Here is a 10,642-nt window from a genome sequence, read left to right on the forward strand (position 1 = left end):
CGCAGCGGGGAGCCATCCCCGCGCCTGCCGCGCCCCTTTCCCGGCGGGCCTGGCCGCCCCCTCCACCTCCCGGTCCGACCCGGTGGCCTCCTGAGCTCCTGGGCTGCCCAGGCCCGGCCTCGGCGCGCAGCCGCTTCCTGGGCCCGGCCTGCGGCTCTGGGGCCTTCCTCGGAGGGCCGCAAGCGGCCCCACCATCCCGGGCAAGGGTGACAGGAGGCAGCCCAGCTTGGCTGGGCTGGGAGGCGATCGTCTTTCAACTTGATTTCCTGAGGAGGAGGAACGACTGGGGTGGGGCACAGGTGGGGCCCTCCCTTCCCCCCTTCTCCTCTCCCTTCTGGGAGTGACCAAAGAGGGCTCCCAGCTGCACCTTTCTGGTGGAGGAGGGCCAGGGTGGTCAGTGGGGCTGGGGGCCCAGGCTGAGGGGCCCACGGTCTGGCAGCCATTCATGCCCCAAAAAACAGTTGGATTGGCTCAGCTGGACCTAGAAGGTGCTCAGAACAGCCCACCTGCCCTCTTTTCTGGGGAGGCTTAGATAACTGACTGCTACCCACTTGCTCTTGCAACCTGCTGCCTCTGCCCAGAGCAGCGGCTCTTTCCCTTCCTCCCTTCCAGGAAGATGCTGAGGATGACAGCTTTTAGCCTGACTCTTAGGTTTCTTTGGCAGAACAGTTAGAGGCCAGGCTGGCTTGTGAAGGCATCATCTTCCTTCTCCTACCCTGAAGAGAAAACTTACAAACTTTTAAATGTAAGAGGCAGCTGAGTTGGGAACCTGGAAGTGGGTTGCATCTGACTCTAAAAGTTCCTCCCTTCTGCTGTCATTACCTTATGCTGCCACAAAGTGGTGAGTTAGAGATTTGCCTAGGCTGGGTCTACTTTACCTTCCACTGATTACCCAGAATGTTCAGCCTTGGAGCAAGGGAAGAGGGTTGTCTTAGAAAAGGTGATGAGGAGAAACGCTCTGGGGATAGCGTGTTCCTTCCCACATGGTGGAGGCAAACCCAGGGATTTGCTTATATTTTCCTGCAGGCCTTGACACCATCAGAGAGATTCAGAGGATTTCAGACTTTTTTGCTGCTCTAGGACATGGATATGGAGGCTGGGGTTGGGGGAGTCTGTGAATGTTATCATCTAACCCCTATCATCCATTGGCCCAGGTCCTTGCAAAGGCCACCCATACTTGTTATGTGGTCAGGGTGGATGGCCTGGGCATAGTTCAGGGGTGTGGGCCAGCACCTCACAGGGGAGGGTTTTTGATATGGTCCTTGGCTCCATGTAGTTGTCCTAAATATCGGCTGCCGGAGGCAGTTTGTGTTGGGCCTCAGATCTGGGAGGCCTGGCCTCTTAGACCCAGCAGGCCACTGTGGTCCCCTGAGCAGTGGTGTCCTGAGTCAGGACTCAAGGCAGCAAGGGAGAAGGGAGCTGGCAGTCCAGGGAAGTGTCAACCAGAGCCCCTCTGCTTTTATCTAATATATGGGACTTCCAAGTAAGAATTTATTTGTAAAATATTTATACCACTAAAATTTTTTGGATACTATGGCTCATAGAGTGTGAGTAGAGGCAGGAGAATTTGTGGCTTCTCTGTATTGTGGGCTTATCAACCCAGTCTCTCACCTGTGAGACACTTGATTAAAGAGGGTTGGTGGACAGCCGGAGGGAATTCTGGAAGACTGATGTGCCCAGGCCCAGGGATGGGAGACTGAGGGTGGGTGGGAGTGGAGACCTTTGCCATCCCTTTGCCTAGAGGAGCTGAGCTGCCAGCAGACTTCTTTGATCATGTGTGAAGGGGGCAGATCTCCCAGCCCTGAACATCTCTCCCTTCACTGAGGGGGTTTATGTCCATGTGGTGAGTGCAAGCAGGACGGGGAGAGGGCCCAGGGAACGGCCGTTCATGTCTCCTACCTACGCTTATGATTTCTCTCTTCTCCACAGAACTGATCATCGAGGAAGGCAGAGCCCTCCTGGCATGCTGGGACCCTGCCTTGAAGAGCCGCCCGTCCTGTAGACGGAGCCCTGTAGTCTGACGTCTTGCTTTATGAGTTGGGCCGTCTGACTAGTCTCTCTGCTGTGCCTTGTCTGAGGTCCTTGTCCATCACCAAACCTGGGCAGCTTCTCTCTGGGTTGAGTCACCTTAAGTGGGAAACTGAAGCCATTACTCTCCAAACCCTGTTTCATCTTCCCAAGCATGTCAGAAAGCTGGCAGCAGCCACCACAGACGCAACCGCAGCAGCCTCAGCAGCCACAACCTCCGCAGCCTCAGCACCATGCGGAGCCGCCGCCGGCCCTGGCTGAGCACACGCTGCCCACAGGCACGGCTGAGAACCCCCTGGGCTGTGCCGTCTACGGCATCCTCCTGCAGCCGGACCCGGGCCTGCAGCCCCCGCAGCATGCGCCCCTGCAGGCGGCAGGCGAGCCAGGCCCCAAGTGCGGGGTGTGTGGGCATGACCTGGCGCACCTGTCCAGCTCCCAGGAACACCAATGCCTGGCAGGCCACGATCGCTCATTCCAGTGCACGCAGTGTCTCAAGATCTTCCACCAGGCCACGGACCTGTTAGAGCACCAGTGTGTGCAGGCCGAACAGAAGCCTTTCGTCTGCGGTGTCTGCAAGATGGGCTTCTCACTGCTCACCTCGCTGGCACAGCACCACAGTGCACACAGTGGTGCTGGTGGCCTCGTAAAATGTTCCATCTGTGAGAAGACCTACAAGCCAGCAGAGGCGGCTGAGCCGGCGGCCACCGCTGCCCCCGCGCTGCCCCCGGCACCTACTGTCACTACTGCTGAACAGACCGACAAGCCCTACAGCTGCTCCATCTGCCAGAAGCCCTTCAAGCACCTGTCGGAGCTCTCGCGGCACGAGCGGATCCACACGGGGGAGAAGCCGTACAAGTGCACGTTGTGCGATAAGAGCTTCAGCCAGTCGTCCCACCTGGTGCACCACAAGCGCACGCACAGCGCCGAGCGGCCCTACAAGTGCGCAGTCTGCGAGAAGACCTTCAAGCACCGCTCTCACCTGGTGCGCCACATGTACGCGCACTCGGGCGAGCACCACCTGTTCCGCTGCAATGTGTGTGAGCTGCACTTCAAGGAGTCCTCGGAGCTGCTGCAGCACCCGTGCACGCCGAGCGGGGAGCGGCCCTTCCGCTGCGGCGAGTGCCAGAAGGCCTTCAAGCGGCCGTCGGACCTGAGGCAACACGAGCGCACGCACAGCGCCGAGCGGCCCTTCAAGTGCGACCTGTGCCCCATGGGCTTCAAGCAGCAGTACGCGCTGATGCGGCACCGGCGCACGCACAAGACCGAGGAGCCCTTCAAGTGCGGCCTGTGCGAGAAGGGCTTCGGGCAGCCCAGCCACCTGCTCTACCACCAGCACGTGCACACCCTCGAGACCCTCTTCAAGTGCCCCGTGTGCCAGAAGGGCTTCGACCAGTCGGCCGAGCTGCTGCGGCACAAGTGCCTGCCGGGCGCTGCCGAGCGGCCCTTCAAGTGCCCCGTGTGTAACAAGGCCTACAAGCGGGCGTCAGCCCTGCAGAAGCACCAGTTGGCCCACTGCGCGGCCGCCGAGAAGCCCCTGCGCTGCACCCTGTGCGAGCGCCGCTTCTTCTCTTCCTCGGAGTTCGTGCAGCACCGCTGTGACCCAGCCCGCGAGAAGCCTCTCAAGTGCCTGGACTGCGAGAAGCGCTTCAAGTACGCGTCCGACCTGCAGCGGCACCGGAGGGTGCACACGGGCGAGAAGCCCTACAAGTGCCCCAACTGCGACAAGGCCTTCAAGCAGCGCGAGCATCTCAACAAGCACCAAGGTGTGCACGCGCGCGAGCAGCAGTTCAAGTGCGTGTGGTGTGGTGAGCGCTTCCTGGACGTGGCCCTGCTGCAGGAGCACAGCGCGCAGCACAGCGCAGCCGCCGCTGCTGCCGAGGGCGCCTACCAGGTGGCCGCCTGCTTGCCCTGAGCTCTCACGGGCCCCCACCAGGCCCAGCCTCCCACCCAGCTTGGTGTTCTAAGGTCCGGGACATGAGAACAGAGAGGGCAGTGGGCAGATGGAGGGGGTGGTTGCCCGACACTCCTGGCACTGGCCTAGCGGTAGTGGGGGCAGCTTGATTGCTGCGGCTGGCCCTGAATCCTAAAACGTCTTTCCCGTGATGGGATTAGGTTTCATGAGGGGACCCGGAGCCAGGCTGAAAGTCAAGTGACCTCTCCCCACCCCAAGAAAGGGGTGATGCCGGCCCAGCCTTCCCAACCCCGTTCAGCCTGATTAGAAACCAGATAGGTTAGGAAAGAGGATGACCACAGCAGAGCCTGGGAGAAGGGCCAGCACCCCAGAGGGCAGTCAGGTGTAGGGAGAGAACAAAAACCAAACCTATTGCCATCCAGTTGACACATGGTGCCCCCAGGGGTAGAAGTGCTCTGCAGGGTTTTCTTGGCTGTAATCTTTACGGAAGCAGATCTCCAGGTCTTTCTTCTGTGGCATCACTGGGTGGGTCTGAACCACCAACCTTTAGATTAGTAGTCAAGGGCAAACCGTTTGAGCCAGCCAGGGATCTTGGATGTAGAGCATTCCCCCTCAAATTGCTGTTTGGGGGAGCAGGCCAGATTTGTTACATGGTCCTGGGGACCAGGAGGGCAGGCAGTGAGCCAATTTTTTTTTGTCTGCTCCCACCTGGGACGCCTGCGCCTGCCAGCTCTCTGACGTGCAGGATGTGCCAGATGAGGTCTCAGGGTTGTGTCTACCTAGAAAGTGGCCAGCCCAGCCAGAGGGGGCTAGAGAAGTTCTCTGGAACCCTAGGCTGGGGACGGTGCCATCCGGGAGAAAGGAGCAAAGGCAGCCACTTTTGGCTGAGGGCTGATTCTGCTGTTTGGGAAGCACCCTTCCCACTTTTGCAGCGTCATTGGTGCTGTGGTGGGCAGAGTGCTCTCAACCAGATAGAACTGGTGTGTGAGGAGGGGCTGTTAGACCACCGGGGCTGGGAGGAAGCAGGCCAAACCCAAGGTCTTCCCAGTGGATACACACAAGTGTCCTTCCCCTGAATTATGTGAGCCAAAGCATCAGGGGTGTGGCCGGGAACAGCCTCTGACCCCAGGTGTCCTCCCAGCCCCTGGGAATTTCCCCCAACCCACCAGTCTGGCTGCTGGCCTGGACCGCAGGGGTCTTGGGCTGACAGGATGCCTGGGACAACATCCACCTATTTCCAAGGCCAGAGCATTCTCCCTTGAGTCCTCCCAGGGTCCTCTTGGATCTCTGGTTGCACACAGGGCTTGAGGAGCCTCAGGTATCCAGGGCTTAGGGAATGGGTGGGGAAAGTGGTTTATTAAGGACAGAAGTAGATGATGTGCTTGGAAGGTGGATGGAGTCAACCGCCATGGCTGGATGGCCTGGGTTCTCCACAGACTCACCCGGCCTCTCCTTGGGAAGCCCAGAAAGACCAAAATTAAATCCGTTGCCATTGAGTCAATTCTGACTTGTGGAGACCCCATGAGTTAGAGTAGAGCTGCTCCCTAGGGTTTTCTTGGCTGTAATCTGTATGGAAGCAGATTGCCAGGACTTTCTTCCTCAGCACCTCTGGGTGGGTTCAAACCACCAACCTTTCAGTTAGTCAATAGCAAACAATTTATGCCACCCAGGCACCTTTGGGAAGCCCAGAGGGAACTTTATTATCCAAATTATTATTTTGAACCCAGCTCTGCTCCCTGCCCTCCTCCATCCCCGCCTCTCCCTGGTCGTAGGTCTTGAGAGAAGATTTAATCAGCGCACCAAGGGCCCAGAGGAGTAGGGAGTTGCTGCTTTGCCTCACTCTTACCTTACGAAGTCTGAAAAGCCCACGTCTGCCTCCTCCATCTCACTGAGTCCTCCACCTGTGCCCACAGAGAGGTGGGTCCTCCCCTCCTTGGCACTGGCTCTTGGTCACAGTGCCTCAAAAGACATGGAACCCAAGCTTCCAAAGTCCCAACTGCTAATTTTTTCCTTTCATTTTGCTTTCTAAAAGCATTTTGTTGTACTGTTCATTACATTGTATAGTTTAATTTCATGTCATTTTGGATCTTACATAAAAATGAGAATTTGGATTTTTAAAAAGAATGACTCCATTTTAGGTAGCCACTTTTGATGTTAATATATAGTGAGTCCAATGTATGCTTTAGAAGTAAAGACATTGACCGTCACAGACCAAAGCATGACTTGTTCTCGTCGTTCTTCGACAGGGGAATGGGCTGCTGAGAGGGAGAGCGAGGTGCTCAGGCCAGGCGGCAGGCTCGGGGTGGGGACATAGGGCTGGGTTCGAATCCTCAGCTTCGATTGTTCTGGCCGTGTAACCTTGGGCAAATCACTTACTTGCTTTGAGACTTAGTTGCCTCATCTGTAAAATGGGGAGGTTAGCCCTTGCCTTGGTTATTGTGAGAATTAAATAGGATCGTATATGGAGGGGAAGCTGCCTCACAGGAGTGGGCTTGCAGCCTCTTGACCTCCTCGAGGTTTAACTGCAGCCCCTGAGAAGGGAGCCAGGCTATGAGAGACCAGCAGCGGATGGAGCGTCAGAAGCTGGGGCCTCGGGCCTGGTAAGCATGAGAGCTTGCTCAGCTCTGATGGGAAACCAGAGGACTTCCCCTCCCCAGACAGCCTTGCCTCAGAGGACCACCTGTTCTTGCCCCACTTCCACTTGCCTGTCGCACACTGCTCCATCGGCATGCCCAGCCCAGCCACCCTCACCCCAGCCCCTGCTACACACTTTTTACCCTCACCCCTACCCGCCAGTGGCCCAACTGCAATTTGGGCCCTTCCATTTCTCAAAGGCGAGGGTGGACGTGGAGAGAGAGAGGGCGACATAACCAGATCTGAGCATTTGAGAGCCGGTGGAGGGTGACCAGAAGGGCACCCTGCCCTGGGGAGAGGGTAGGAGGGGAGGGCTTTTAGAAGGTCAGGAGGGCAAGGAGCTGCCCATGCCCAGGGGCTCAGAAACTGGGTGCAGAAGGCTTAGAATGCTGGGGGCCCCAACTGTGACACAGACCCCACACTCTTATTCCCTCTGCAGGTGGCCACAGCAGGGCACTGCTCTTAAGAAGCCATGTAGTTTGTTCGCACAGGGTGGTGGCCTGTGGTCTACTGCTCAGCAAGAGAATGCCCAGTGCCCCTTGTATCTATGCCAAGTTCAAACCCGAGCTTCCCTTCTGGCTATGTAACCTCAGGCATACTCCACCCACCTTGTAGAGATGCTGGAAAGCATTGGCATGCTATAAAAATAGTGGTGTGGTGGGGGCATCTGACCTCCTCTAACTTTAGGAGGGGGAGGAGAGAGAATTAGGATCAATAACCCAAGGCTGATTCCTATGAAGCAGAGGTCAGACATACCTCCTCTCTCCAACCTTTTTACCAATTCTGACACTAGCCTCCCACGGCACTCTCTACTCTGACGGTTAGATAATTCATTGCAATGGCCACATGGAACTCACAGACAATACCCATGATTATGGGGTTTATTAGGGAAATAACAGGTTACAGTTCAGGATCAGGAATGACTCAGGATACAGTTCTTCCATCAGGACAGCCTCTTCCCAGCCATGCTCTCAGGCACGACTCTCCCTGGCCCTTGTCCTCTCAGCCCTCAGCCCCTTGGGCCTCTTGGGCTGGCCTGGCCTCTGCCCTGCTCAGGGAAGTGTTACAGAGCACTTTAGCTCCACCAATAAATGCCCAGAGGCACCCCACTCTGCCAGTAAGCCTCGGCCTGAGGGCGCTCAGCTCTCTAGCTCTTGGGCCTCAAGCCTAGCTCCACCAACAAGTGCCTAGAGGCACCCCACTCCACAAGCAAACCTCCTGCCCAAAGGCGCTCAGCTTTCTCGCTCCGTGGGCAGGTAAGCCCACCTTGCAGTCTCCTGCTGATCTCCTGGGTCTGCTGCCTTTGCTGCTGCCATTTCTTTGCTGCTGCTTCTCGCCATCTCTTGTTTCCGGTGCCACAGCTCTCTCTCTCTGTCTCCTATGTCTAGGAGATTCTCAGCACAGGATCCTGGGTCCAAAGGATGTGCTTTACTCCTAGCTCTTCTTTCTTGGTGGGAGTGAGCAGAGGCCTATCAGGCGTGGGGGGAGCCCAGGTAGGGTGTGTGCCCTGGGCGCCGCTTGAGGCAGGGTGCCAATGAGCAGTTTCTATTTGCCATCACAGTTTCCAACACCAGCTATGAGAGATCATTTAGCAATTTAACACTCATTGTCCTAGGCGCGATTTTCCATAGATAGGCCCCTGCTAGTGAATCTGCTCTGGAATTGACTCTCTTTTAAGCCTAGCAGGATCGCAAAATTGACCTAGTCCCTCTTTAGGCTTCCATACAGCTTATTTGCATGGTTCCACGCCCACAGGGGTTCCATGCACTTTATTTGCATTATTAGCAGGGTATCCAATCCCCTTGGTGGCCACAAACAGCTTATTTGCATAGTCGCACCCAATTATTTGGTGAATGTTATAAGACCATAACAAGAAAGGCTATATAAAACTGATCCATCACACCACACGTGCCCTCCATGTGCTTCGTGTGCTGGGGCAGGAAGAGCCCTGGCTGGGCGTTGCTGAGCTCACATGGACCCTGCAATGACCTTTCTTCCTTTGTCCTACCCCCACCCCCATCACAAAGCAGTAGGGCTCCTGCAGCTCCCACCTGGCTCTTGGACTCTGGTAACAAGTGACCTGGGGCAGCTCTCTGCCCCACTCTGGGCCTCAGTTCCCTGTCTGAAGTGTGGGTCTTGACCTCTGATCTCTTAGGGCCTTTACAGACTTGATGCTTTGCTTCTAGTAAGGTGACAGGATCAGTCTGTGTCCCCTTTTCCCCTCCCTGTTCCTCCTGGCCTCCAGCCCACTCCCCTTTGGAGTCTCAGTCTGCTGTCTCTTGTTTGCAAGTGGCAGAAACAGCACAAACTGAGATTGAATTGCTACCCCTAGCCATACAGGCCCAGGCACCTTTGCCACCTACCCACCTGGGGAACCTCAGCCTACAGGATGACCTCAGCTTCCTGCGTCCCATTTCTGATGAGAGTCTCCCTCTCTCAAGCAGAGCATTGTAACAGGGGAACTCAGATCCTGTGCTAGGGGTATACACCAATACTGTCTTCTTTAGTCTCCAGGTGATCAGTCCCCTTGCCCAACCACTGACAGGATGGGGAAGAAGGTGGTGCCTGGGGTAGGGGGAGACAGCTGGACGAGGACCAGAGATGGGTGGAGGAAGAAGGGAGAGGCTGACATAAATTTGATATTCTATAGTTAGGGTAAAGGGTGCCATACCGGGGACCATTCTCCCTGGTCCTAGAGGTCAGTGCCAAGGCAGGTGGGGTCATGTAAAAATGGTGTGGTGGTGTTGTCAGACCTCCTCATCTAACTTCACAAGGGGGAGGAGAGAGAATCAAAGATCAGCATCAGCCCAAGGCTGATTCCTATGAGGTCAGGCATATCTCCTCTCTCCAACCTCTTTACCAATTCTGACACCAGCCATCCCTCCCACGGCACTCTCTACTTCTCTCCTGGGTTAGATAATTTGCTGCAGTGGCCACAAAGAACTCATAGACCATACTCACGATTATGGAGTTTATTAGGGAAGTGACAGGTTACAACCTGGGGTCAGGATCAGGAAGCATGTAGGCAAAATCTTCCTTCTTCAGTGCAGGACAGCTCTCTCAGCTCCTCTAGGGCTGTGCAGGATTCCTCTTGCCCCCGCTGAGGACAGGCCTCCTCTCTCAGCCCTCGGCTCTTGGCCCTGCTCAGGCCTGGCCTCTGCCCTGCTCAGGCAAGTATTACAAAACTCTTCAGCTCCACCGATAAATGCCCAGAGGCACCCCACTCCACTAGAAAGCCTCCTACCCAAAGGCTGTCAGCTCTCTCACTCCGTGAGTCAGCGCGGCCACAGTAGCTGCCTTGCTCCATGGACCAGGAAGCCCACTCACCGTCTCACCCCAGTCTCATGGTTCTGCTGCTGCCATTTCTCTGCTGCCACTTCTCACCAACTCTCGTGTTATAGCCCTCTCTGTCTCCTGGGTCTAGGAGGTTCTTAGTGCAGGGATCCCGGATTCAAAGGACACACTCCCTCCTAGGTCTTCTTTCTTGATGGTATTGAGGTTCTATCTTTCCCACTCTGGGATGGCTCATTTTAAGCCTAGCAGGATGGCAAAACTGACCAATTCCCCCAATAGGGTTCCATACATTTTATTCACATGGTCCCAGCCCTACGAGTGTTCCATACACTTTATTAGCAGGCTGTCCAAATCCCTTGGTGGGTCACAGGCACCTTATTTGCATCGTCCCACCCAATCATTGTGTGGGAGTCACTAAGGGCTATATTAAGTAATTCACCCCATAACAGGTAGCCAAAGGGCTTTCCCAGCAAGGTGATCATCTAATGCCTTTTTTGAACTCTTGCTGTGTGGTTGGCTCTACTAGGTCCTACAGGGAGACTGCAGATGACCCTGCTCTCTGGGAGTTGAGCCTGTGCTCATGGAAATGTGGCAGGGGTGTAGTGTCATGGTTAAGAACACCACAGTCAGGAGGGTTAGGGTCACAGTTTTGAGGGACATCCCTATCAGTTGGCCTAATATTGCTTCTCAGTGCTTCTGTTCTGCCTCCTAGTTCATAGCGTAGTGCCTGGGCTCTTAAAAGTTAGCAAGCGGCCATTCAAAGTACAATTGGTC

The 10,642-nt window shown here is 55.8% G+C and overlaps 1 protein-coding gene across 1 annotated transcript; it reads left to right on the plus strand.

Annotated features, from left to right (window-relative positions):
• The first annotated feature begins 2,128 nt into the window (after positions 1-2,128).
• ZNF319 (zinc finger protein 319) lies at positions 2,129-4,795 on the plus strand. The gene has a single exon (XM_004371542.3). The coding sequence runs from the start codon at positions 2,183-2,185 to the stop codon at positions 3,938-3,940; it is 1,758 nt and encodes a 585-aa protein (XP_004371599.1). The 5' UTR covers positions 2,129-2,182; the 3' UTR covers positions 3,941-4,795.
• Positions 4,796-10,642: the final 5,847 nt, after the last annotated feature.

This window comes from Trichechus manatus, unplaced genomic scaffold (assembly GCF_000243295.1).
Source record: "Trichechus manatus latirostris isolate Lorelei unplaced genomic scaffold, TriManLat1.0 scaffold00014, whole genome shotgun sequence".
NCBI lineage: Eukaryota > Metazoa > Chordata > Mammalia > Sirenia > Trichechidae > Trichechus > Trichechus manatus.